The sequence below is a fragment of the Echeneis naucrates genome, chromosome 18 (assembly GCF_900963305.1).
Source record: "Echeneis naucrates chromosome 18, fEcheNa1.1, whole genome shotgun sequence".
NCBI lineage: Eukaryota > Metazoa > Chordata > Actinopteri > Carangiformes > Echeneidae > Echeneis > Echeneis naucrates.
In genome coordinates, this window is record NC_042528.1 from 2,403,642 (window position 1) to 2,430,997 (window position 27,356).

General features: G+C 42.5%; 4 protein-coding genes across 6 annotated transcripts; 1 reads left to right on the forward strand and 3 right to left on the reverse strand.

The window, feature by feature from the left end:
• Positions 1-880: 880 nt before the first annotated feature.
• On the reverse strand, positions 881-8,133 carry LOC115058513 (ras-related protein Rab-38). The gene is made up of 4 exons (XM_029525855.1): positions 7,579-8,133; positions 4,742-4,872; positions 3,739-3,888; positions 881-3,065 (listed from the first exon to the last, which is right to left on the reverse strand). Exons 1-4 carry the CDS (start codon positions 7,769-7,771, stop codon positions 2,844-2,846), a joined length of 696 nt encoding a protein of 231 aa, XP_029381715.1. The 5' UTR covers positions 7,772-8,133; the 3' UTR covers positions 881-2,843.
• A 1,236-nt stretch (positions 8,134-9,369) lies between these two features.
• Positions 9,370-20,586, forward strand: rab39bb (RAB39B, member RAS oncogene family b). 3 transcript variants are annotated; one of them, XR_003842100.1, is made up of 5 exons: positions 9,370-10,206; positions 12,433-12,657; positions 15,673-15,853; positions 16,325-17,656; positions 19,059-20,586. XR_003842100.1 is itself a non-coding variant. In XM_029525856.1 (4 exons), exons 2-4 carry the CDS (start codon positions 12,443-12,445, stop codon positions 16,568-16,570), a joined length of 642 nt encoding a protein of 213 aa, XP_029381716.1. In that variant the 5' UTR covers positions 9,370-10,206; positions 12,433-12,442; the 3' UTR covers positions 16,571-20,586. The 3 variants fall into 3 exon arrangements, 2 of the variants coding, with proteins under 2 accessions (XP_029381716.1, XP_029381717.1); XM_029525856.1 differs by having other exon boundaries at positions 16,325-20,586; XM_029525857.1 differs by having other exon boundaries at positions 12,437-12,657; positions 16,325-20,586.
• A 1,153-nt stretch (positions 20,587-21,739) lies between these two features.
• Positions 21,740-24,865, reverse strand: vbp1 (von Hippel-Lindau binding protein 1). Its single transcript, XM_029526612.1, has 6 exons — positions 24,764-24,865; positions 23,734-23,858; positions 23,555-23,621; positions 23,248-23,346; positions 22,862-23,000; positions 21,740-22,655 (listed from the first exon to the last, which is right to left on the reverse strand). Exons 1-6 carry the CDS (start codon positions 24,842-24,844, stop codon positions 22,579-22,581), a joined length of 588 nt encoding a protein of 195 aa, XP_029382472.1. The 5' UTR covers positions 24,845-24,865; the 3' UTR covers positions 21,740-22,578.
• A 489-nt stretch (positions 24,866-25,354) lies between these two features.
• Positions 25,355-27,239, reverse strand: LOC115058890 (complement C1q-like protein 3). The gene is made up of 3 exons (XM_029526443.1): positions 26,116-27,239; positions 25,753-25,881; positions 25,355-25,662 (listed from the first exon to the last, which is right to left on the reverse strand). The coding sequence occupies exons 2-3, from the start codon at positions 25,871-25,873 to the stop codon at positions 25,370-25,372; spliced, it is 414 nt and encodes a 137-aa protein (XP_029382303.1). The 5' UTR covers positions 25,874-25,881; positions 26,116-27,239; the 3' UTR covers positions 25,355-25,369.
• Positions 27,240-27,356: the final 117 nt, after the last annotated feature.

Consider the following 27,356-nt stretch of genomic DNA (forward strand, 5'->3'; position numbering starts at 1 on the left):
ACATAAAAAGCCCCAAACTTACTTATAACTTACAACGTCTGTTGGGGATACACATTTTTTTTAAAGCTATTTCCTAGAAGCCATTATAACCAAAGTTAGGTAAAATCCAAAAACCTTTAAGAGTCAATATTTTCAACCTGAAAACTATAAAATCTAAAACGTAAAAACAGGAGAAAATCTGCCTGCATTTTGAATCATGCTGATAAAAAACTAAAATGAGATGATTAGAAATGAACCATGTTGAAATATAAAAAAAAAAAAATCAAACACATGAAAATGGAAAACAAGAGTAAGATGGATGAATGTAAGACAACAGAAGGAAGACAGAAAGAATCTTACAGAGCCAAACGTGAGCTTTCCTCCCCTCCACAGCACCGGCAGTCGTCTGAGAGGCAACAGGTTCCTCAGGATGAAAATGACAGCAAATGCCAATAAGCAATTTCCTCTCAGGAGAACTGAGGAGAAACAAATCAGCAGGCATCTGCTTAGGCGATTTGCATCTGTCTGTCCAGGGGGCAGCAGTGACCTCTGTCTCTTACGCACTGGAGACCAGAAAGGACTCCAGCGCTCTTCACTTTACAGTCGCTCCCTGTTGAGTCTTGGCTTCTTCCTTGTGCTGATTTGACTCAGAGTCACTTTGCATGATCACAGGAATCTGAGGGGACAGGGGGGAGAGAAAAGAGCTGCAGAAGGTGTGAGTGAAAGAAGAGCACAGAGTCAGAGAGGGAGCGAGCCGATAGTCCAGGAGATCTGAACTGGGAGACACTGTACACAGAAACCACAGCTTGGTGCTCCCTCTGCTGGCTCAGATCATCTTCAGAAAAGGCAACGTTTTCATTTTGATTTAGGGGCCGTGCAAAAATTATTTGTGTGAGTGAGTGATGAGTGCAGAATTCACAAACAAACAAAAAAAAGGAATGTGAGCCGTAAATAAAGATGCACACAGGCGCTTTAATGTCACCTGAACAGAATCCATCCCAAACTTTACTTTTCTTTCCTCTGAAGCTTCTATAGGACTGATTCTGACTGAAGGTGGAAGGCCTGTTTAACCCATCGCATGAGAGAGAGAAACACAAAGAAAACAACTGAGACGAGGACAAACGCACAAAGCAGCTTTTGACTAAAACTTTAAGCTGTTTTCAGAGCTGTTAGGCGGAGAGTAGAAGAAGAAAAAGGGCAATAAAATCTGCCAAAATGAGAACGACAGAACAGAGAACAGAAGACAGAATGACTGCTTGACTCATCCGCTAGCAGAAAGCAGGAAGATTTTTTTTTATCATTCTTCTGATTTGTGTTTTATGTCTACAGAGATAGAAAATTGTTAAAGAGTGTGGCATTGGAAAAACTTCTTGGAGAATTCATGTCCAACTCTCACTTCTTTAGAAAGACTCTGGCATTTATGTAACACCTTTTATGTTTGTGTTGATTGAACTGAAGAAGAGACTCGAGAGGTTTCTTCACATCATCAGTGTGATGTGCTTTCTTTAGCTGTGTGAAGGTCCTTGTAGATGTGCAGGCAGACGTGTGAATCTCAGGAACTGACCTTGGATCAGGCCAGACAAAAAGGGCCAGGCCTGTGAAATATCTGTATACAGATGCAGCTGCCAGCTTTGTTACGAATGCAGATTCATTTGCATTGTGGGTCAAGAGTTTCAAAAGGCAAAACAGCACAACCGCACATCCGATAACATGTGAAGACATTTTAGCTTAGCATGTGACCTCGCTAATGTTTGCTCATGATTTACAAAAGAAAGTAAAATCAGATCTAGGACAAATCAAAAAATGATCTGATGCTGTTGCTACAGGAGAAATTAAAGGGCTGATTCTTGACGCTGTATAACCAAAGAATGAAAGAATTTCACCGTGACCTCATGTCATTCTGAAGACGCAGACCGAACTCCAAGAAGCAGGGAGCAGAATAAGTCTGGTGTGTAATCACAACAGAGGGAAGGAAGCACGCAACTATTTTCACTGGAGGAAATAAATTAAATAAATACATTTCACTGTAACATCCCATTTCAGTGGAACGGCGCTTTGGGTTATCGCCATCTGAATTTTCAGGAATGCGTACAGTCACCCTGATGTGGCCACACAGGCCTCCTCATGCATTTATTGTTAGAGAACAAAAGGCAGAGCATAAAAAACTCCTCCACCGAAGCGCCGCCTTTAAACATCATACAAACAGCCAGTTTGAATTTGTCACTGATACTGACGAGTGATGACCTCAACAAGGCCGTCAGTGTCGAGCACACGAGACAAACTCCGAGAGACGGGTGGTGACGGAGTCAAAGGGTCTTCAGATAAAACGCACACAGACACAAGCTTGTTAAAAAAAAAACACACACACACAAGAGTGTGTTGAAGCAAAAACAAGCCTGAGCTTACGATGTTACAGCCAATTCCTGTTCATTTATATTCTGACGAGAAAGCAAACCATATTTAAACAATCTTATTCAAACTGTCAGTCCGTTAACAATCGCTGAAATAGCTGTCCCATGACGGTTACTGATAAATGGAATAATGAGCATTTAATGTAGAGACAAAATCCAAGAATCCAAGCTACTTTTTTTTGTTTCCTTTTAAAATCGAACAGATGTTTTTCTCGTTTTCACAGAACTGAAGTGTCTGCCGTCTGTTACGCTCCTGCAGAAGCTTGAAAAAAAAAAAAAAACTAAGACCTTCAAATATCCTGAGAATGTGAAGCTATTGAATTTCTGCCACGCTGAAAGAAGCTGCTGAACTTTGATGAAATGTATTTATGGAGGGGATGCAGCTCTAATCTAAATCTATTATTCTCCACACTCCTCTCTGTGTCTCCTTCCAGTCTTTGGGTTCTGCCTCCTTCAGTCGTCGTCTCTGTCTCTGGGTTTAAGCGAAGGGCATCCTGAACATCCACCGAGTCCTTTCTCCCTCACGTTGTAATCGAAGCGAGGCAGAACCAGAACGCCACCCTCCGGTTCACCTTTCACGCTGCTGTTGGTCTGCTCGCTCAACGCTCGTTCCTCCTCCACGGACATGATGTTTTTCACCAAACATGTGATGGCGGCGTCGATGTTTGTGTTGTCCTGGAGACAGAAGTTGTGGGAGAAAGAGAAGATGGAGGAATCGCACTTAACCTTCTGGGTTATTTTTGCTCCATTGAAAACCTTAATCAGGGCTAAAATGGCTAAATCACTTATTTTTTCTTTCTGTTTGGAAAACAAGAAATGTTTTGTTAATTTTTGTATTTAAGTTGTGTTTCTAAAAAAGGCTAACTACTACTGAGGTCAGGAAGCAAAAAGCAGAAAGATAAACAGAAGTTTTTAAGCTAGCTTAACTAAAATAACAAGACATCCAACTTTACAGATATATTTATCTATTATCTATTGAAACTAGAACATCATGTAAAAGTTGAACTTCTTGGTTCGGGAGATAAAAATAACTGGTTCAAACCTGGTTTGTGTTTAACTTTTTTTCCTATTTCTTTACTTAGTTTTTTAAGACAAAAAAAAACCCTACATCTTGCACTTTCGGATTTAAATAAATCAAATAACTAGATGATTAAAATCAAATGAACATTACAGAATGTGTGTGTCATAATACAAGCCCTTGTCTGAAGATCTATTTTAACTCGTTAGCAGCCACAAATAGCCACAATAAGGAGCTGAATCAATTTGGAAAGTAATATGAGTAAATGACATTAACTGGATACCTCTAAATACCAATATTTTTTTTTTTTTTAAGCAAATCAAGTCTCACCTTGGCAGAGGTTTCATACCAGCCGACAAATCCGTACTCTCTGCAAAAGTTCTCCAGTTTGGGCAGTTTGGGGCAAAGACCGTGACTCCGCTGGTCACACTTATTGGCCAGCAGGACGACTGGAACTGACCTCCCGTTGCTCAGAGCGACCTGAGAGAACCAGAGGGAAGATGGACGTTGAACACCGGACACAGAAACGCAGCCTGACTTGTTGACCAACGAGTTTAGAAACAGCTTTATGACCAGCTGGTTGGACTTGTTGCTTGCTACAGCCTGTACTTCTCCTTCATCCAAAAAAAATATGGTTCTTCTCATTTCAGTCAGGCCCTTTGCAGTGCTTGTAGATACCTCCTCTTTACTGCAGTGTCCCCCAGGGCTCTATCCTTGGTCCACTTTTATTTGCTACTCAATTAACGGTTTCCTTAATTTTGATTTTGTTGTAATTGTTCGAATAAAAATCTTGAGTAAGATTTTACCAAATGTATTCGTCTCTCTCTCTTCTCTCTTTTGAGTGCTAATCTTGGAAACTGACAGCCAGTTGACAGCGGTCATGGACAGTTCATTCAGAGGTTGTTCATGTTTGTATTTCAAGAAACAATGGAGTGGAAATTTGAAGTGGTGTGAGCCGGACTGAAGATAGTAGCCACTTCACTTTTTGATCATTTGAAAATGCTGAAAAAAAAAAAAAAACCCAACCAAAAACAATGCATACGTTTAGTTTGATCAGTTCTGAGAAATGCTGTCCCATGAAATAAGCTCACACATGGTCTGTTAAGGTTATTAAAAGGCCTTCTGGAAAATTTGTCACGACTGAAGCAGAAGTAGACAAGTGGAAGCAAAATGCAGAAACAGAAACGCAGCCAGTTGAACACATTAAAGGAATATTCACTCAGTTTTGTTTCAGATACTGAGATACTTCTGACTGATAATGATTTTTTTCTCTTGCACCTTTCTTCCTTCCTTCTTCCATACCTAAATTCTCCAGCTCTTATTTTTCTTTCACCTTTGAGTCCAGGTCTTCTTTCCACTTGAGGACGGCCTGAAAAGTGGACAGCCTGGTCATGTCGAAGACGACGAGGGCTCCCACGGCCTCTCTGTAGTAAACACGGGTCATGTTGCCGTAGCGTTCCTGCCCTGTTAAAGAAAACAGAGATGACAGAGCGAACACTGTTTCCAGGTTTTCTGTGTTTGTTGCTTCCACTCGATTAAGAATAAGTTGAATTACCGGACACAAATGTGATCAGAGGGATATGACTGCCACCGTTTCAGAGAGCGCTCTGAAAAAGTCACATTACTTTGTGTTTGAACAGCAACACCAGAAACCCTCAGAGACGACTTTCAGCTTCATTAGATGCCAGTAAACATCCTGAACTTAAATCTAAACTTGATTACAAGCCGATTGTAATGGAAACATCCTTTAAACGGCAGCGGCCTACACTCAAAGCCAGTTAAAAGATTTATGTTGTAAACAGAAACTCCTGGGCTGCAGCGTTTTTGAAGATGAGGATTTAGATCTCTTTACAGCTGCCTGTTATTTTCTTGTGTTTGTGAAATGACAGAAAGCCCACAATGCAAAACCTGTGCAAGATTTTCATCAAATCTTCACCTGCTGATAAAAATCCTATAATGAACATAACAGTAAAGGCTCAATAACCACCTGGTTGTCTCATCGTTGGGGCTCTGATTTTAGTTGTTTGGCTCCAGGATGTGCTGTCAGTTGCCAAGTTTTTTAATCCTGTGTGTAGTAAAATAGTGCTGACTTATTACAGTTTCATATTATAACGTGTGAAATGTGTGTGGGCGGCAGAAAATGACCCAAAATGACTCAGCGAACAAAAGTTCTTTTTGCCTGAAAGGAGAAAAATGACAAAAGTAAGCAGAAGACATTGTTTGCTGTCTCCAGATGGAAATCTGCCCGTTAGCATCAGCGATAAGGTCACAGCCCCGGATTTAACGAGGACTGCAGGTTTGTTGCAGGAGCAAACATCACTGTTAATGTCTGACGGCTCAAACTGTGAGTCTGCGTTTAAGGCTGATTAATGGAAACGGCTCCGGCTCCACGTTCAGAGTTTAAACTGCAGAAACTGACAGCTGGAAGAGGAGCAGACAACGGCTTTGGACAGAGAACGCGTCACATCAGGTGTCTGGCGTATTTCAAAGAGAGAGGAGGATTTCCAGATGTCAGTTTAACCTGAAAGAGGAGCTTTTGATGTTTTTATTCTTATGTTGTCGATTTAACCTCAGTTTACTGACTGAATCTAAATTGGTGTGCGCGTTCAGAAAAATACATCTTTTGTTGAATGTAAGTACAAGTGCATGACCACGTAGGTGTGTGTCTGTGTGTGTATGAATAAGTCTCTATCTGGGAGGCTAACTTCCTCCACATGATCCTAATATAGTGGTGAATCAGCAAGAGATTTGATACACACACAGACGCACACAAGCTGCACATGACCAATGACAACAGCTGACACACACACACAAAAAAAAAACCAAAACAACAACACGTCTGCACAAAAACAGTCAGAGTGGTATCTCCTAACAGCAGATACTATCTTTGTCTTTCAATCCTCCAGTCTGAATGTGAGAATATAAAGGTCAAAGGTCAAGAGACAGCAAAGTTTGTTTTGGTTTTGTTGTCTCTCCATCTAAACACAAGTTCAGTTTACAAACGACTGACCCTCCAAAGTAAAAGCTCCTAAGTGTTTCCACCACAGTTTTGATCACTTCAGTGCTGATGGTATCAATCAAAACACTGTGTATTCTAAAATATTATCTGATGATGACGTCTGTCTGAGTTTGGAGTCATTTCAGGCTAAACTGGTGCTTTTGCAACAGAGGTTTTGCGTTGACTCTTACAGACAAACAGGAAATTCCCTGATGCTTTGTTTGTCATGCAAGAGCTTGAAAATTTGTGTAACAATCCATTTTCCTTGCTAATTCTATCCTAGAAAAAGCTCTAAGACGCAATCACCACTTTCACGCACTCAAACAGGATCCATGGCTGCAGGTCTAAAGTCCGTCAGGCGACCAGACTGAGCTGCACCTCCTCATGTAAACGACAGCTGCTATCTGCAACCGTGTGGCGCAACAGCAGCAACAAGAGATGGAAGATAATGCAGCATACTTTGCTGAGCGTGTGGCAGAGATGAGGAAAAGGAAAAGTATTTCCAAAACTATGTGCCACGTAATTACGTGAAATTAGATGGGTGGTTCCATAAGACGTATACAAAGAGGGTTTGTTGTGATAACTGCTAACGTGCAGGGCAAAGAGGCGAAGCTGATGGCGACCTGTCATATCAGTTACCATCAAGGCAGCATGTGTCAGCAGGATGCAGCCAACCAGTGAGGCGGCAGGATGCTGCACACGCTCAGGGTTTGACTTCAGCAGAAGATCTGCTATTTTAAAGATTTTCAAGATAAAAAAAAAAAACGAGGAATCAAAAGCTGAATTGAAGCCGTCTATGTGCTTCGTCTGCTCCTTCTGTGGTAACGTGTGTATTTTTACACAAAGAGACTTTTTATGTCATTTCATTGCAAATCTTGATTGAACGTTTTCTAAGTTATCATCTTCGGCTCTTCAGGAAATGGTCCCTGAGCATTTAGAGTTCTTTATAAGATTACAATAAGGCAGCTGTTGTTGTTTTTTTTTTTTTTTGAGTTTTTCAGTCCCATTTAGGTCGAACTTCATCCAAGTCTGCAGAGTTTTGCAGCTTTAAAGTGTCACATCAGATAGACTGGTGGTTCATGTACCTGCACAGCTCACATTTCATCTCTCACCACACACACTCACACACTCACACACACACACACACACACACACACTACTCTTCCACGCACCTGCGATGTCCCAGAGCTGCAGCCGGATCACCGTCTTCTGGTCCCAGTGGAGGACTTTGAGGCCGAAGTCCACCCCGATGGTGGCCCGGTAGTGCTGGGAGAAGACCTGGTGCACGTAGCGCTTGATGATGGAGGTCTTTCCCACCCCGAGGTCACCGACCACGAGCACTTTGAGGAGGCGCTCGTGCTGCATCGCCGGGCGCGCGCGTCAGGCGTCCGGCGCACCGACGGCTCCGATTATGGCGCAAAGCGAGGCGGAGCTGTCCGGTCCAGAGTCATGAAGAGGGGGGGGCACAGGCCTGATCCAACAGATGAGCAGCAACAACCTCAAATATTAAAACGTAAAAGTTACTTTCCAAATGACGAATAGAAGATTATTGTCCTGAAAAAGAAAAGGAAACTACAAAAAGTTCAGGCTGTTTGGTCATTGTTAGTGTTTTCTGAGTCAGATCAGTGAGGAAAGAAAACGTTTAAAGCAGAAAAATAAAAAAACAAGTCGGATAAAGAGAAGTTGTTGTAAAGTGTTCGTCCTGCAGTTTGTGTGCTCATCTCTCTGCAGCTCTGTTGTCAAGTCTTCACTGCAGGACAAAGATCTGACTTTGTACGGGTAACAGTGGCCACGCCCCCCAGACTGTGTGTGTCTGTGTGTGTCTGTGTGTGTCTGTGTGTGTCACAAGCTGCATGAGAGGTGAAGATTGACCTGTTCAGGTGGAAGTTTGGTTGTAACAAGGGAACAGTGGATGAGGTCTGGGTTCGATTCCTCCTGTGGGGTTTACCAGCACGGGGTCACTCCAGGTCAAAGCCCAAAGATGTGTGTGTTTAGGTTGGCTGGGGTGGACCGGCGTCCCAAGCTGGGATCGGCTCCAGCCCCTCCAGTGATAAAGATAATGGATGGATGTTCAACGTGCCAACACGGACGGCTGTAGTAGCATCAGTGAGTCCAATTTCTGAGGCTCCAAATAGCTCAGAGTGGGAAAAAAGGTCGAGTATCCAGTGTAATCCAATCTGGATTAATATGAAGAGGCTCTATTTTTTACTGTTTTATGATGATCAGTGTGTTTGTGTGGAACCAAACATTTGAATAAAAGATGATTTCATGTGATTTGACATTCTTTTCGTCCCACTTCCTTTTTTGGCCTCGCTGTTATTCTTTAAATGTGTTGAATGAACTTTAGCTCTAAACATGTTATAATAAAGATCATAATGAACTGTGATGTTCTTCTTTGTGCAGTTTGAACAACTGAATATTTTATTAGACTGAACCATACAAGCTGATATAACATGAACTAAAATAAAGAAGGACCAATCTGCCTAAAATATCACAGTTTAGCCTTTAAAAAGCAAGCGAACAAACCGTGTGCAAGAGCAAGGAGTGAAATAACCAAAAAACAAAAAGACAAAACATGTTCATGCACACAAGTTTCAGAGTCTGATGATCTTCAAAACAGAAAAGAATCAGATAAACTTTTTTGACAAACATTTACAGGAAGGATGATACTGCAGGTTCTTTGAAGCCCCTTTTGAAGCTCTCTGCTTCCTCAAAGTGGATTCTTATTTTCAGCTTCAAACTAAATACCACCCTCAATATGAACTCTAATAACTCCAAACAATCCAGATTCTTCTTTTTATCTGGGAGAAGGCTCATCTTCATAATCTGGCCCCCAGGAGTGTGGACAACACAACGCAAAGTGTGTAAAAACTACATCTCCCACATTGCAGTGGGCACACATTGCACTTCCGCGTTTGCGCGCCGAGGTGTGCGCGCATGGCCAGTTAGTGCGTGCAGCCTCCTTCTCGTTGCAGGATGACTTTAGAAATGAGCACGAGAGGAAACAAACACACAAACGCCGCTGCATCGAAACAACAAGAATTGTAGAACTCCTGCCTGTTCGGTACTTTCATTTTTTTTCTTTACTTTTTAAAATTTTATTTTGGTGCCTGATCGGGACTTTTTGGACTTTATTCAACACCCTGAACCATCCCTCTTCCAGATCGGGGCCCTGCAGCTGAGATTTGCATCTTTTTTTTCTCCACCATTTTGGACCCGTCCGGCTGCCGTTGCGCCTCTGCACGGTGCTTTACGGTAGTGGTACTGATGCGGGATGAGTCAGGCGATATGATGCTGCTGCTCCTGCTGCCATTTCATCAGCGGACCTCCAAACGCCGAGCCAGGACAGACATGAGACGTCGGGATTCCCCTCAGCAAGCCAGCATCCTGCCCCCATAGACCCCCCCCTCCCTCCCCGTGCCTCCCACCCCCCCCCCCCCTCCCCTCCCAGGCCCGGAGCATCCAGCCGTGAAAAGAGAGAACCGAGAGGTTTCCGTTCCGTTCCGTTCTTTTCGTTCACCTGCTTCGGGCTGCGTTTCTCCCTCCTCTTCCTCTTCCTCTTCCTCTTCCTCTTCTCACACTAAACGAGGAGATCAGCTCGGACTCCCAGTGGAGGGGAGAGAGGTGGGAGGAGGAGGAGGGGGGGGGCTGCTTCTGCAGCACCGGCCTCACAGGCAGACATCCGCCCCCGGAGCTTTCCAGGTCGGTGCGTCCGGAGGATCGATCCAGCCATGGAGCCCACACCAGCCCGGTCCTGAACGGCGGGGGGAGAGCAACCAGTCCACTTCAGTCCACTGCAGGTCGGCTCGTCTTTTCCTTTCACTCTTTGCTGCCTCTGTTTGTTATTTCTCGTGTTGCTCGGTCGTGATGTGCGCCGGCCTGTTAACAGGCTGCCGGGGGCCTGCAGGGAGCCGAACCAGTCACATCCTAACTGCGATCCAAAGCCCAGTTTCTACACTGTTGCCTGGAGCCAAAAGCGCTCTCATGTTATTTATATTATAACAAAAAAAAAAAACAAACAAAAGAAAACACACATCCAGTTAATGTGATGGCTCCTGTTTGAACTCAAGGACGCGTTCCGGTCGAGGTTGGAGCCAACAAACTGCCCCAAACTGCCCCCTAACGCATCCGGTGTGCAGAGCCCCATAAGGCTGCTATTCACCAGAGATCCGGACTCATGTTTGCATACCGACCGGACTACGCAACCCGCAGGGGGTGATGGGAGGGGATGAGCCCCACTAACTGGACTTCCACATTTAACAAAAGTGATGAAACAAAGAAATTTGGATTTAAAAGATATATCAGCTGTGCTCGAACAATCTGAAGGTGTTTGCCACCGACAGACAAAGACGTGCACAGGCACCTAAATAAGGACATTTTGGGACAAACTGATAAATTTAACTGCAGCTAAAAATCATGATCTAAGTCTGGAGGATCTGTTAAATATGTTTTTAAACCTTAAAAAAAGGCCATATGTTCAGTTAAATCAATGAAAGGCCACATATGGGAGCAGGTGATCAATATTCATGGCTCCTCAAGGTTACTCATCACATGCAAATGTCTCCTCGGTTATATCAGCAGACGTGTTGAGAGTGTTTAAGGAGTTTATTTCATCCATTTAAAGATGGCATCAGCGGTTTCTGTTGAAATGCTTCTCTCCTTTCTGTGAAGTAAAAGAACTTATTCGAGGCCGCAGCCGACGTGGGTGTCAGTATTCAAACCATTTCCACAAGTAACAGCAGAGAAGCACTGTGCGCTCATTTTTTCATTAAAATTAGAGATGATTCACATCTTATTGTTTTAGTGGGTCGAAGAAGAGCTATCAGAGGTGAATTTGTTTCCGGTGGGGCAACATCCAATTTAGACAAATATTTCTAAAAAAAAAAAAAAATTACTCTACCACGTTTCGAATAAAAATTAGAAATAAAAATGAATAAAAACTGCAATACCAACTAAATATAAAAACTAATGAAAATTAGAAATGTGGTAGAGTAAAAAAAAGAAATCCAATAAATCCTCCTTTGATGGAATAAGAGAAATAGAGTGGAAACTAAAGAGCTAAAGTGCACCAGAGGACTAATTAAGTTATTTCTCCCCTCACCAGATAATTTATAACAAACAGAAACAAAATCGCAGAGTAATGCTGAGTAAGAAAAGTTATGAACAATACTTCATGTCGTCAAACCAAAGCTCTCATTATTTTGGAAAAAAAAAAAAAAAAAACCCCAACAACCTCAAAACAAAAAGGGCATTACGTCCAATAATCCAAAGAGCAGGCTCATTAAAACATCAGTGCACGCCATCAAGTGACTAATAAAGCATAAGAGGATTTTCTCTTTGTATCTCGTGGTTGTAACTGAAACACAATGGGGCCCAGTGACACATCATGTGTGCGACGTGTGGGCCTAAAGCCAGTCGAAGGTTAGAGGTCAGCCACTGACTGCTGTAATAACGTGTGTCTGTGAGTGAAGGGATGTAAACACAGGAGAAAGTGTGATTTCACACCATCAGTGGTTTTATGTTTTACACACTAAACTTTTCACTGTGTTGATATTTAACGTTTTAAACATGGATCCAAACTGATACACACATTTCACATGGAGGCTCACTTACACTTTTACAGGCTTCATCGTGTTGATGCTCCTTCAGCAGAAACCTCCGCCAATCTGAAGCTCCTTTGGTCGATTAATCGTCGTGATTTAGACTTTTTTCTTTGGTGTGATATATATATTTTTTTGAAATCGGTGTTTTACCGCCAACAGGAACTCTCATTTCTCAGAGTCCGAACAAACAAACAAAACTTTTTTTTTTTTGCGCTACTTCCTTTTCACTGCACTGAGGCATCATGGGAAATGTAGTCCCGCTCCAAAAAAAAAAAAGAAGTAAACTAATATGCGGATGTGACAGCTCCAATTGGACAGGAGCGTGTGTTTACCCTGACGTCACTGTATCATGACGTAATGCCAGTATGTCCCTCTGCCCCCCACCACACACCCACACACACACACACACACACACACACACAGGCAGACAGTCATGGAGGCCATATGGCTCTACCAGTTCCGGCTGATCGTCATCGGGGACTCCACGGTGGGGAAGTCGTGTCTGATCCGCCGGTTCACGGAGGGTCGCTTCGCCCAGGTGTCGGACCCCACGGTCGGCGTGGACTTCTTCTCCCGGCTGGTGGAGATCGAGCCGGGGAAGCGGATCAAGCTGCAGATCTGGGACACCGCCGGCCAGGAGCGCTTCAGGTACTCAGGACTTCATTATTATTATTATTATTTCACATTTAAAATGAGTCTGTGGCCTCAAGTGTTCCTCCTTCTCCTCATTATTATTATTATTATTATTATTATTATCATCGTTGTTGTTTCCTTTCCAGCTAAACACTGAGGTAATACAGTATTAATAATAATACAGGTGTCATATTTAGGTCCTTAAGTGAAATTATTAACACCAGACTGTAAAAAAAAAATGTACATTTTAAGTGAAAGTAAAATTAAAACAGCTCAGCGTCTTCTTCCCTTTTATATTTTTATTCAAAGGATAAACAAGCTGGTTATGATTTACCTTTGAAAACGTTTCAGTCGGCGTTAAAGTTCCTGTTTCAGGTTCAGGTTTGAACCGATGAGTCATTCTTTGTGTTCCTGCAAAGGCAGCAGGTGTGAAGTTTACAGCGTGAACATCTGCCTCACAAGTGAAAGCGAAACAGTTCAGAAAGTCGGGGAAAACACACCATTTTGTAAGTTTCATGGCGCTTGACAGGCAGGTGATCTCTGGGAAACGTCTCCAGCCACTTCAGCTGTGATTCATCTCTGTGGTTGCTTTTTTTTTTATTCCCCCACATCTTGCAAATATTAAATCAGAATGGAGACCAGCTTTTCTCAGAACAGAGAAACAGAGGCGTCCTCTGATGCAGCTGACCTCTGAGCTCTTCTTCAGACGGACAGAATATAGATTAATAAACCGTCAGATTGTTACAAGGTCAGACAAATTAGCATTTTGCATTTCACAAAGATATGAATGAATGATAGTAAAACTCGTGTGCCTTAATATTGTTTCATTTAGCTAATAAAGGGACCAAATAAAAGAAAAACTGAGCCATCAGTAATGTGATGGGCCAATTGCTAAATACGCAGACATTAACATAACAGCCTGAAGGGTCTTTAAACTTGAATTGCTACCTGGAACTAATTTGTTTGCCAACGAAAGCAGTTATTTAAATGAGGTTTGAGGTTTAAAGTAATACAAGCAGAAATGACTCGAGGGTTTTTTTTTTTTTTTTTTTTAACCTCTAACAAGTAAACACCTTCTTAATACCTGAAATTCACAAGTGTGTGTCTGTGCATCAGCGGCAGTTCAGCCTCTGGGGGGTGATCGCTGTGTTCATGATATGCTGAAAGAGAAAAACCCATTTTAGAGGGTTGGTTTTATTGGAAACCAGCGTTAAACTGTTGATTCGTGTTGTTTCCCCTCATTGGCATTCTAACTGCTCTCGACACATTAGCAGCCCGCTGTGATATTACCATCGTCAGTTAAAATGAGTAAACTTTACTGACTCCCTCAGAAGGGAGCTGTGAAGAAAAACTGAATTGAATAGCAACGAAATCAACAAATAAAACCACTTTTAAAGAGCTGATTTTGTCGCACCTGCCAACATTTTTGCCGTCTTGTGGCGACAGCGACGTGACATTTCTTGACGTTAGCAACGCAGCTTGACTCTGAGATAGTTCCAAGAAACTTACACTTAATTGGACATTTTTCCTGATAAATAGTATGCTACTGATTTGTGATTAAATCCAACGACCAACACGGGGCCCGAAAAATAAGTTTGTATTGAAATCTATGTGAAAATGGGCTGATTTCTGACAGGATTTATTACTTTAGAAAAAAAAATATGATCCCATTTGTCATCTTCAATAGATCAGTATGTTAATTTTCAATGTGTGGGCCTCAGGCTGAGGTTAATGTCTGTTCAGGATTAAGGACAGAGCGGGTCAGATCCACCTTCTCCTCCAAATCTTCAGGCTTCAGAAAACCAAGATGGTGACGTTTGTTTGTTAGTCTTGGAGAAGATTTTTTATTAAATTTATTTTGGTGTGCCTGACTCTGGACTCTGCTCTTAAACTGAACCTCTGCTCAGGTTGATTGAATGTTCTCATCGCTGAAGACACTGAAATTGTCGTACCACCGTAGAAGTGGTATTAATTTAGTGGCACAGCTTTAAAGCCCCCAGCAGCTCCACTCCGGCTGTCTATTTGCACACTGATATTTTTAGGATTTAGTGTTTGTCTTATTTTTCTGCTCCTGTAAAGAGGACCTCGTCTATTCTCTTCTTCTTCTTCTTCACTGACGATGCTGCTCTCGTCTTAGTCACTGTTGTTTCATCTGTGCTGCTTTTCCTTCCATAAATATACACGTGTGTGTCTGTGTGTGCGTGTCGAATCAAATGAATCACTTGCCGGTTCAGATTTTTCGCCACCTACTCGTCCTCCCTTGCTGCCTTCTGTCGACTAATCCTCCTTTTATTCCTCTTTCCTGACACGTCTCTCTTTCCGTTCCTACCTCAAACCTGTAATTGTCTCTCCTGCTGTAATTGTGTTGTCGAAGATGCGGGTGTGTTGTCATGCACTCGGGGTGTCACGTCCTGTCAAACTCTAGCAGAGTTTCTCCTCCCAGTCCGACTGCAGTGATGAAGCAGTTACGTAAAAGCCACCTTGGTGTTTCCAGCTTCCTCTCGGGCTTTAAACGCTGATACTTGATGTACGATAAGTAACCATGCTGACATATCTAATTTTAGTTCCAGTTTAAATAAATCAGGATAGTGGCAAAGGATTTAAACAAAAAGAAAAAACATGATTATTATTTTAGTAGGGCCCTTTTTCCTTCCCTCTGCTGAATAAAATGAATATCATTTTAATTTGGTTGATCCAGCCGTTTATGAAATGACCTTTCACACCGTCTCACCTCACACTATCACTGCTGCCATCGTTCCTCCTGTCGTCAGTTTCTCTCTAATTATCCCTCTCACTGCATTTGGCCCTGTCTCTCTCTCTTCATCCTGACGCTTGACACCTTTGTCTTTACAAAAACCAGAAAACTGAGACCACAAGTGCAGGAAATTGATTTCTGTGTGTTTGTCTGACTAGCTTTGGAGAGTTTTGTTTGTTAAAACTGAAAACACGATCCAGACTGGATCAACTCAACCTTTGTCTTGCAACAAGTTATTGTGCTTTCTGTGAATGAATATCTTCTCTGACCTGCAGGTCCATCACCAGGGCTTACTACCGTAACTCCGTGGGCGGGCTCCTCCTGTTCGACATCACCAATCGCCGCTCCTTCCAGAACGTCCACGACTGGTTGGAGGAGGCTCGCAGCCACGTCCAGCCCCACAGCATCGTCTTCCTATTGGTCGGCCACAAGTGTGACCTGGAGTCACAGCGCCAGGTGTGTGTAGCATGAAGCGTTGTGCGTTACGTAATGTGCAACTCATCAAAGTGTGCAGTTTTAAAAATAACCTTCTGTTCACATTTGGATCAGCACACACTTGGATCAGAGAGTAAAAATATCACATAAACCAGGATATAATGGGAGGTTTTCCATCTTAGCCACTTGATTGTGACGTTGACGTCGTCACTTCCATCACTTGAACTCATAAATGTTGCTGTGCTGATATCAGCCGGTGGAACGTCAAAAGCAGGACTGCCTTCAGTGCAGACCCGACCTACTCTGGATGTTCCCGGCCTTTCTGATAACTAATGATGCAGGGGGGGGGTTTGCTTTGTGTTACATCTCAAACATAGGCAGATGTTTGGATCCACGATCCAACAGGTTTCTTCAGCATCTCATCCTCACAGTTCATTAAGATGCTTTAGATGCACAAAGTGTGTCTACATCCCGTCTCATTTGATCTTCCAGGTGACCCGCCAGGAGGCCGAGAAGCTGGCGGGAACGTACCAGATGCGCTACATTGAGACGTCGGCCCGCGATGCCATCAACGTGGAGCACGCCTTCACCGAGCTGACCAGAGACATCTTCGCCTTGGTGCGGTCCGGCGACATCACAATCCAGGAGGGGTGGGAGGGCGTGAAGAGCGGGTTCGTCCCCAACGTGGTGCACTCCTCCGAGGAAGTGACCAAGAGTGATCGTCGCTGTCTCTGTTGATCTGGAAAGCGTTTTAGATGATAAGACTGAAGGTGAAAAGGAGAGGGAAGGATTCGGAGGGGAGCGGCGTCGGCCCTCTGACTGGAAACCCCCTGCTGTCCTTCCTCAAGACTGAAAACAGAAGTGGATCAATAGAGGGCAGTAAAGAAGACCTTGAGCGTGGGCGGGTTGTGCCCATTCCTACTTTCCTTTTATTTGTTGGAGAGACAGATTCATAATTCCCACAAATCAAATCTTTTAGTCTTGTTAAATGCTTCTTGCCTGAAAGTCTTGGACAGGCTTTGGAAAGAGGATCCATTTGAGTTCTTCACCAAACTGAGATGGCACTCTAGACTTGTGTCACCTTTCCTTCTCCCTCCACCTTACACCACTCCGTAACCTCCTTCTCTCCTCCAATATGCAATTACATAACGACATAGAAAACTCCGGCGCCCTTCATCCTCCGAGCACATACCAATCAAAACATTTAGGTCAGCACCCGCAGACTGAACCTTCCTTGTTAACAAGAATTGTGTTTCTCTTGTGTTGACATCTATCAGCTCAACGGAGGAGTCCTGCAGGTCGTCCATATAACGATGGGCGGACGTTTCCTCTGGAAATCTTGTTTTGTTTCAGGTGGAACACTTCGGGGCTCCTGTGACGTTGACAGTGTAGTTATATCCACTCTCATTCTTCTAAAACATAACAGAGTCACCCATTCTGTTATTAATGGACGCCTTAAGCAGGAAGAGACAACGTGTACAGCTTAACTGAACGAAGTGGACTTGATGGACTAGTTTAACAACTCCTGCAATTGGGGGCTTGTTAAGGTGGACTAATGGGAACGCTGGAGCCATAAAGCACCTTTATAGCCAAGTCCACCTTAACTGCGGAGCTTCATTTTTTTTTGGACAGTTGAGAGGTGCAAAATGCGACTCACTTATTTCTCAAAGGCGACGCAAACTGACGAACCACATTACCCACAATGCACGCATACAGACAGGACTGCACCACAACATAGCCAAGCAGGGAAGGTCCAAGTCGAGCCAACACAGACGCAGGCGCGAGGACATCACAAGGTCACGTCTTGTCCCGCCTTTTTTTAACGTGAGGTCACATCACACTTGCAACGCTTTGCAGAGTTACAGGTGAATGTAACAACCACGATACCTTCGAAGGTGAAATAGTTAAAGCTGCACTGAAGCAAAGAAAAAACAAAACTGGTTTAAATTTGGTTTTTCTTTCAAGACCTGTATATCATATAAAGGTGTGATTTCAGCGAGGACTGCAAGTCTGCAAATGATTCTCTGCTCGTCAATTAGCTGTCACAGATTAAAGATGGTTACATGTAAACTAGAAAAAAACACTTTACAGCCACAGATCGCCTGATTTTTAAACAGTTTTCTGCCTGATGTGGTTCAGTGTAGGTTTTAACGGAATGGTATGACATGTTGGGAATTATTTTTTATTTTTTGCTTCCTGGTGTCACATCTGTACACTAAATAAAAGGCTACCTCCAGCCGCAAGTTAGCTGAGCTTGGCCTCAGACGCTGGAGATCAGGGGAAACAGCAGCGAACTGCACTGAGCCACCGTGCATTGTTGTTTCTACACTTGGGAGTTTTGTACCGATTAAACAAACAGGATGAATTATCACTTAGAGTTGTTGGTTCTTCAGTTGATGTTAGTTTAGTTGTTTTGAGTCTGTTTTCTAAGCAACACAAACAGCTGCTTCTCTCGTCCAAGCGAAGTAGATCAGACCAGAACCTCCATTCCTTGAACAACACGCACATTTGTTTAACTTTGACTGCAGTAAAATCTGGTGTTGTATCGTACTGGGACAATGGGGAGGATTATGGGACATGAAACTGACTCATTGCTGCTTGTTCAACAGCAGTAATCTACAACACTGGACCAGATATATTCATCTGTTCACCCTGACTTCTGTATTAAGTTGTAATCGATAAATAAATGCCATTGAAACATCGAAAAGGAGCAGAAAGACACTTGGAGCATTGTTAGCAATTAGATGTAGCTTAAATGACCTACCACTAGTAAATGTAGACATTTAGTCTTTTACAAAATCCCCATTTTAAATGTTTTCTCCTCTATTTCTCAATATGAAGAAATGAATGTCTGATTGAGAAGCTGCTGTAGCTGCAGGGAAGAAAAAAGTTTTTAAAGCACTGCAGTATTTTCCTGCTGTGATCGCAACACGTATTTATTTAGCTGGTAATTATTCCAGCCCTCTGTAGGAGGAAACGGTTCACGCTTCATTCGTTCACAGTTTATGCCTTCTTTCTCTGTTTCCAAAGAGTTTTGTGTGCGTTGTTTTATTTTCTCATGAATGTATCAGAGAGAGGAAAAGCTGGAGATTTGACATTGTCATATGAGAAATATGTGAATGTGTGATCACGCCCTTTTCTCTGCGAAAAGCTTTGATAGTGAGACATGATTGGAAATTCTTCTTCTTCTAATAATAATAATAATGATAATAATCTCTTTCCACAGCTATCCATGATGCACCGTTCTTTACTAAAGTGTGTGAAACGCTGTTGCCAGACTAAATTTCTCCTGGGAATTAAAAAGTTCTTCCGGATGCCGCTGAGTTTGTGAGATTTGGTTTCTACTGGAGTGTGTGTGTGTGTGTGTGTGTGTGCAGCTCCATCTTATGGACTGTCAAGCCTCCTCCTCCTCCTCCAGCACCTCGCCTAATGTCCGAGCTCTGGAATATCTCACTTCCACTCTGAATTATTGAAACACCATAGTCACATTTCGGGAAACTCAAGCTTCTTGAGGAGAGTTATGGTCAGAATATTGACAAGACTCTCATCGTATCATAACTGCAAAGCTAAAAAAATTCCAGCAGCCACTTGCAGACTAGACACAGATGCTCTGTCCAAAAATAACAAAGTCAGCTCAACACCACTGTTTAATGTCTGTTAACAGGAGGGAGCTTCACATTCAGTGCACAGATGTGAGAGTGGTACCAACCTGATTTCCTCTCAGAAGGAAAGTGTCATAATATTTCCCACAATGTCAAACTATTCCTTTAAGTAGTTAAAATAAAATGTCTATTATTATCCAAAAGCTCATGTTTGGAATTTACTTTTCCATTCCCTTCAAATTCTTTGCACGTTTTTCATATTTTGTTCCCTGGCAGCTGTATTCATTGTCTTTCCTTCTCTTTGTGTTTTCATTTGTCTGCAGTTTTCTTCAGAAAATACAGGCAACGTTTTAATGTTTGAGTTTACGGGAAACTCTACTAAAGCCAAGACAGTAAAAAGTAAAAATCTCTTCCAACAGTTAATGTTTTCGCCCTGAAGTTGCAGCATTTATGATTTTCTAGGAATTCCTGACATTACTGAATTTGAAGGAAACATTGTTGTCACATTAGCAGTTTCATTGTTCCTTTTTTTCCAAGACCTGAGCATTCAGACATGCTGACAGGGTCGTCTCAGCAGCTGTGGATCAAGAAAGTGCATTTGAGGAGAGATCTTTATGATTGAAAGCAGTTTCAAGTTTGACGGCAAAGCAATCTCCTTTGTGGCCCATTTCCAGAGAAACGTGCAGGCTGATTTACTGGCACTCCGCACAGCTCGCTGCCAGGATCCTTGGGAGTGTTTGGTTTCACTCAGGCTGCTTTCACCCCGGCGGAATCACTTCAGCTATCAGTGAAGTGGCTGCTAACAGAAAAAGATGTTTCTGTTGTAATTCTGGTGCCGCTGTTCTGGCTTCACATTCAGACGAATGGAGGCCCATTTGGGGAACTTTCCAAATCTGCTGACAGTCAACTTTTTCAGCTTTTAACCACCCGTAACAGAAATGATCCTTCACTTGTTGTTTTCAAACCTCTGAGCTGAACAGATAATATTTGATATCACTGTTAGGTTAAAGCCAACAGCCTTCCTTCCTCTGCTCTAGTTATATACCAACAAACTGAAATGTACTAAAAAATAAATGTGACTGGAAAAATAAGCACATTCTCACTCATATTTCTTTGAATCTACTTGTACTTCCAAATCATGCAACTTTATCCGCCCTAGTGTTGTTTCAGAGGGTGATAAAATAATTTCTCTTTGACTTTATTTATTAAATTACAGTGAAGTGAAATCTAATGTTTCAGAATTTCCCAAAATAAAGACGACAGAAGAGTCCAAACACGAAAGGCAGATTCATTTATCATTCTTCTGTTGTCCTCCATTAATCATTACTTAGATGACTCATCTCAGATCTGTCTCACGAGCCTTCGGAGGGGGGCTGCAGGAATATAGTCTAACTGCATATTGAATAATTAACCAAGTTAAATACCAACCAGACGCTGCTTGAACTGAGCTCTGGGGAAGGAGTTGTGCTTATAATGAAGCTGCTGTGTGTAGCTGGCTGTATTTACTGGAGGGCTCAGTCGGGGCCCCTTAGCTAATTTTGAATCTGTCCACATAACCATTTGCACTAATGCCATTAAAAATAAGGCGTGAGATGTTGACATTGAGACAAACAGCGGCTGTAAGAAGAAAACTCATCTCAGTCATTAACTGAACTCAGACAACATACAAATAAAAGTCAACCAAACTGCTCCACCATCTTTTCCTTCATTTCAAATAATCCAGACTGTTTTCCCTTTTCTGAACTCGAACGGCACACAGGAGCTGCTATAACTGAGTTTCTTCAGACTACTCACTCCAGCTGTAAAGAGCAAAAAACAAAACATTATCTACCAAACAGAAAATAAGGACATAGAGAGAGTAAAGATTTGCTGTGCTGTAATTCCACATGTTGCCACGGGGAGGAAGCACTGAGGGACAGGACTTCCTGTCAGCTGATGTGTTCAAACTTCTCTCTGAAGTCTGATGGAGCTAAAATAATAGTGCTGCCTTAACTCTTTCAGATTTCTCTATTCAAAGACTGAAGCAGGAAAAGAAGTGGATGAAAGGAAAAAGGTTGTGTTTTTTGAGGGAGACTGAGTTTGAGGAGGCAGAAAGCAGAAGTAACTGAACATGTTGTGAATGTTACAGGCGGAGAAACAGACGGGAGCATCAGGTCTATTTGGAGGAAAAGACAAAAGTTCCTTTCTCACTTTTCTCCTTTCATAAACTAAATTTTGACTGGTCTTATTTTCTCCTGCAGGTATTTTGACTCTTTTCTGCTTTATCTGTTTTCATCGCAAAACAAACGACACACAGAGGACCAGGTCAAGGTCTTATCTCTTTGCTCAATGTTGTCCTTTTACTTCATTCATTGTTTAATGAGTACAGTGAAAGACAAATAAATACAAACAGAAGAGCGGCAAAACAGAGGTGGACGAGGAGAAGGAGAGGAAGAGATGACAGAGTGAAGAAGGTCAAAGGACAGAGGAGGAAAACAGTGGATCCCTCTGAACTCCTTAAAGTCCTGAAGTGAAAACCAGAGCCACGAGGCAGAAGTACTTTTATTCTGCGTTATTCTTCTGTAGCTGTCTTTGTCCTCCAACAAGCCGGACTCTAAAGAGCATGACGGCAACTGTGTTTTTGCAAACTCAAGTAAAAAGTCCCACATGTGAGCATTAGGAGTGCCGGGTACGTAAGGAGGAAGAGACAATGCCAGTGAGCCCTCACTTAGTCTGCCAGAAAACATAACAGCAACATACAGAAATCATTAAAAAGAATACAAAAGTTGCCTCGTTGCCTTTGTTTTTAGTTAGTTTTTACTTGAAAAAATACTTTAAAAAGTAACAAATCAACAGAGAACAATAGTGGTGGAGGTTTTGAGCTGGCCTTGACAGAGGACACATTTCAAATCCCACAAAGATGAATTATGACACCCACTTGATTTAGTCACCTGCACAAACCTTCTAAACAATCTCAATGAGTTAAATCAAGCACACATCAACTTTTGGAAATATTTCAAATGTGCCCTCTCCAAGCCGAGCACTGGGGAGGGTGGGGGGTGGGTGAACATACACAAGAACTGGGAGACAGATTGTTTTTTTCTTTGTTATTGACTAAAGAGAAGATATTTAGTATGAGGGGATGTGGTTGCTGTCCCATCAATATTAAGACTTGTCTGCTGATTTGAGGAGGACTTCTTTGCTCCTTCTCTTCACATCCCAGTTGTAGACTCGTGCCATGTCTGAGGAGAGTGGAGGGTTAAGGAGAAAACAGCAGGAAGAGCATGTTGTTCTGTGGATCCACTTCCTTGTTGTGGAAATAACCTGATTCATCCTTCACCGACTCGTTTGTTGCTCTGACAAACTGATCGCAGTCTCAGATGTGACCCATTCACACAAAAACACAATCAGCTCATGCCACCACGTTTGACTCAGTGTGGAAGGATACTGACTTCGACGGTGGTGAACTGGTCTCGTAGGAAATCCAGATCATCCACGAGTGTCTCTAAGTTACGAGACGCCGTGGACAGGTTCTTCTCTAGGAGAGCCTGGGCTTCGTCGATGTCGTACTCTAACATGACGTTGGCCTTTGAGGGAAAAGACGTTGGGGTGGTGATGAATGAAATCATACTGAAGTTGAAGCGATCTTCACCACCGCGGTTAAAGCGTCTGTTGAAGCTGCTATGTTCAAATTAAGGTCAAGATAACATCCTTCTCTACGGCGTTGTGTTACTTCACTAACTGTCTCACCTTGAATTTTCGTCTAACTTCTGTCTGTAGAAATTACTCGTTTCTGTGTGGAGACTTTGTAGCACATGACTGAGCTTCACTTACCCCTAACCATAGGCAGACTTTGTCGGTAGGCGGCACTGAGGCCTTGCAGTAAACATTGTCAGCCAACAGGAAGTGCGTCTCCATCGGCTCTGTGGTTTCCTGGAGAAACAAATGTAATTTTTTGTCACCAACGTCACCACAACATGCCCTAAATCTAAAACCCATTTCGTAGTTCAGATTCATGGACCACACCAGAAATAATCTGTTTAGCAAAAGTAGCTCGCCAGGTCAAACTTCTGGATGGTTTGGAAAAACTGACCTCAATCGATAACTTTTCAAACACAGTAACCAAAAAGCACACACACACCTTTTTCTTCTGCATGTGTCGTAGGATTTCTAGCGTTTGTGTGATTTGTGGAATCTGGTTTTTCAACCTAAATAGCAAAAGAAATGAAGTGATTTAGATAAGACAGGGAAGCGACCAGATGTCCATTACTCTGTTATATATGTATTTGTTGTGAGTGTTACACAGCGTTGTCCTAATACCTGAGTTTCTTCTGAGACAGGTTGAGCTCCATGTATTTGTATTTCTGGTACTGTTCGTCCAGCTTCCTGAGCGCAGAGTCTGCTGTCTCATTGCCGGGCTGCTTCATAAATGAGTCGACATCCTCCTAAAAAAAAAATCCGGCAAAGGAAAAACAGTGAGCCAAGACAGCTGACAATATCGCTGAACAGACGGCGGCCAAAAATAAAACATGAAGGACCCCTGAATTCTTTTTCTTTTCAAGAATTATGACCGATGTATAACAACATTTTTGTTACAGGGGTCATTTCAAATAGATTATATACAATAACCAAACAAACCAGTGATATAAAATAGATCAGTTGAAAACAATCAAGACTGAAGATTCACAGCTATACTGTTTCTTTCTGATGTCACATATTTCATGACAGTAGACATATTAAAGTATAATTTATTTTTTTATTTTGGACAATAAAATTAATTGACAATGGAAGGACTTAAGTACAAATAAATTAGGCATTTTATATAGAACCAAATAATATAAAAAGTTACAGTCATAATGATAATTACGTGACTTTTGAGCTGTCTGTAAACTTATTTATGTCTAAACACACCTCACAGCTTTTTAGTTGTGTGTTTTATCCTGAATCGATGGTTGATGCTGTTTTGGGCCTTTTAATATTGTTTATTCTGTTAATAAATGGATGGAGGAGCAGACTGTTAGCAGCTAATGCTAATTCAAATGTCACCAAGCGATTTAGCAGCAAAGCAGCTGAGAGGCAACAAATGTGTGATCAAAATCAAAGAAATGTGTTGAAATGAGAAGCAGCTGGAGCCACGATGGGGTTTGATGTCCATAGAAGGAGAAGAGCAGCCGCCCAGCCTGCACACAGACACACACTGACACACACTGACCCACACTGGGATTAGCCGTTAGCTATCAGCTAGCATGACGCGCCCGCAAACCGGCCAAAACCGCAATTTGTGCGTTCCCCGACGGCCTCATCCCGCATTAAACTCCCGCAGCGGCGAGAGGAGCCCCGGTGTACTCACCACAAACGCCGCTTCGGGGATCCCGAGGTGCTTCCTCTTTGTCGCCTGAGCGGCATTGCTGTTGTCTATGGTCGCCGCCATCTTGGAGAGAGGCTGCTCCTTTCTTCCTCGCGGCCGAGTCTGAAGAAGAGAGCCGGAGCTCTGCTGCCGCCTGGCGGCCACAGGCTGCACCTGCAGCCCGCTTTTACATTAAATAAACCTCAAATAAATAACGAGGTAAATTTCTGTTCGTCTAGTTTCCTTCATCTGCTGAACAAAGATATATATATAACCTTCCCCCTGGAAAGAAACTGTGCTTTTCCTCTTTGACTTAAACAGTACATGATTGAATATTTCCTCAGAGACGGACTGAGCTTTAATAACTGAAGATTCATGCTTATCCTCCATCTGTCTGTTTTTCTGATGTGGTCACCAATAAAGGTCATTACCAACTGTCCAACCCTTTTACAATTACAACGTCTGAGAGGTACACAACATCAGAGGAGACTGTTTTGACTTCAGTTTAATGTTTTTATTTTTAAGGAAGACAATGACATGACAGCAACAGCTGATTGTATCAATCTGGAAGATTGATCATTAACTTCAATTTTTTGGAAACAGCTCATTTCATTGCCCCTTGATCAGAAAACCGCTGAAGGTGGTGTGGCCTGCTGCTGTTGCCCAGACATGAGAACCTGCAGCCATGTGCACAGAAACCTTGTCTCCTTTCTTCAGATTCAGGACTGTTGCATTTCCTCCATTATCAGCAGCGTCACCGCCCCCAGGTGAAGAGCGGTGGTCAGAAGTCATCACCAAATGTTGGTCGTTCTTGCGCAGTGACAGATTTGACCCATGAGCCTCTCCAGCATGGTAGAAAAAGGTGAAATAGTAAAGACCTGCAGTCGGTGCAGTGAAGACACCTGTGGACACAAGACAGTCATCAGATTCATGAATTTCTGCTCATCAAAATACACAAGTGATCACGAATGAGGCTGCACATGTGAACATACCTGTAGATGGATCGTAGGCATCACAGATGTTTGTTAGCACTTTGTTGTAGATCAGAATTCTGTCGTCACTGAACGGTCCAAAGGCCCCTCCTTCATCTGCTATCACATTGAAAGCTGCCATCTTTTTCTCTGTATATGAATTTAAAAACATAAAAATAGTTTCTTCTCAGTCTAACATAAATATTTCATCAGAAAACATTCATTGCTCGGAGAGCAACCAATACTTTGAATTTCTCCCTGGATTTGTAGAAACATTGGGTATTTTTCTGAACATGACTAAAACATGTTTCTGCTGCTGACCAGATGATATAAAAATATAAAAGTGTAAAAGACAGAAGAGAACCAAAGAAGTCGTCATTCTACCTTTTGTGGTGTTTCTTCGGTCTGGCAGGAAACCTTCTGCTTGTCTTTGCTCCGTCTCCAAAGCTGTGACCTCGTAGCCGTCCAACAGCTGTTTTTATACCATTGGATTGTGATAAGGTGTCGTTAGATACCTTCTGTAAAATTCTGTAATTATTCCCAATTGCCTTCTATCTTGGATTTTAAAATGGACCTCAGTTTTGCATTGCCAATTTGACCTTTGGTCACCTCTCAGCTACTGGCTAATAACATGAGATTGTACGGACTGTGGGCGGCATGGCTGCGTAGTGGTCAGCGCTGTCAGTTAACTGGTGATTCTAAAATTGACTGTAGGTGTGTGTGAGCATGAGTGGTTGTCTTTGTGTGTTGGCCCTGTGATGGACTGGCGACTTGTCCAGGATGTACCGCAGCCGTTGCCCAATGTGAGCTGGGATTGGCTCCAGCATCAAGGATAAAGTGGTTGAATATGAATGAATGTACTTACTGTTGGTTCTGTAAAACTGTTAGTTTGATCCACTCTCACCAAAACAGCAGCAAACCGGCAGGCCTCACATAATTCAAGTCAACAGCAGATTTATTGCTGAAAAGAAGATGCAAAGAGCCCAGCTGACACTCAGGCCCTGTGACCAGCGTTGAATGCCGGCTGGGTGCTAAGATAAGATAGATAAGAGACAGTTAATAAGATAAGTCATGCCATGTTATAAAAGTCAAATCAAACCATCAGTGCATCAGTAACCATGACATGATAGGTGTCTTAGAGCGAGCGTGCAGGTGTTGGAACGGTCATAAAGGCAAATTATCTGACATAAAGCAACCAAACCAAACCAAGAAAGGAGCTTTTAACACCTTCAGTGTGCCGGCTGCTCACCTGCAGGGAGAGACAGAGCAGACGCACCCCAAACAAATAAGCTTTTCTCCCCACAACATCCTGATCTTTGAATTGACTCTTATTTGAATTGTTTCAGTGACACGGACAATTTAGAAAAAATCCTCTTGGGCCTGCGCCTCTGGATGCAAAAACCATATGGAAATGAACTGTCGCTGCTCTTAAGGCAAAACAGATGCTAAAGTTAGAATTTTATTGTATCTTAATATGTAAGGTAATATAATAACATTATATAATACAACAATATGTTATATATGCAATATAATCAAATGGGGTTAGAATCCAACTAAAATATATTGTATACATAATAAAATCAGCTTTGTGGATTAAGGTGTGAACTACTTTTGTAATTTTTAAG

Excerpts from the sequence above, each read along its gene's own strand:
- rab39bb (XM_029525856.1), top strand. The coding sequence starts at position 12,443 with ATGGAGGCCATATGGCTCTACCAGTTCCGGCTGATCGTCATCGGGGAC. Across the intron at positions 12,658-15,672 it reads GCCGGCCAGGAGCGCTTCAG|GTCCATCACCAGGGCTTACT; the intron begins GTACTCAGGACT and ends TCTGACCTGCAG. Across the intron at positions 15,854-16,324 it reads ACCTGGAGTCACAGCGCCAG|GTGACCCGCCAGGAGGCCGA; the intron begins GTGTGTGTAGCA and ends TTGATCTTCCAG.
- LOC115058513 (XM_029525855.1), bottom strand. The coding sequence starts at position 7,771 with ATGCAGCACGAGCGCCTCCTCAAAGTGCTCGTGGTCGGTGACCTCGGG. Across the intron at positions 3,889-4,741 it reads AAGAAGACCTGGACTCAAAG|GTCGCTCTGAGCAACGGGAG; the intron begins GTGAAAGAAAAA and ends TGGTTCTCTCAG. Across the intron at positions 3,066-3,738 it reads GGTATGAAACCTCTGCCAAG|GACAACACAAACATCGACGC; the intron begins GTGAGACTTGAT and ends TTCTGTCTCCAG.
- vbp1 (XM_029526612.1), bottom strand. The coding sequence starts at position 24,844 with ATGGCGGCGACCATAGACAACAGCAATGCCGCTCAGGCGACAAAGAGG. Across the intron at positions 23,347-23,554 it reads GACACATGCAGAAGAAAAAG|GAAACCACAGAGCCGATGGA; the intron begins GTGTGTGTGTGC and ends TTGTTTCTCCAG. Across the intron at positions 23,001-23,247 it reads AAGTCTGCCTATGGTTAGGG|GCCAACGTCATGTTAGAGTA; the intron begins GTAAGTGAAGCT and ends TTTCCCTCAAAG.
- LOC115058890 (XM_029526443.1), bottom strand. The coding sequence starts at position 25,873 with ATGGCAGCTTTCAATGTGATAGCAGATGAAGGAGGGGCCTTTGGACCG. Across the intron at positions 25,663-25,752 it reads TGCCTACGATCCATCTACAG|GTGTCTTCACTGCACCGACT; the intron begins GTATGTTCACAT and ends TTGTGTCCACAG.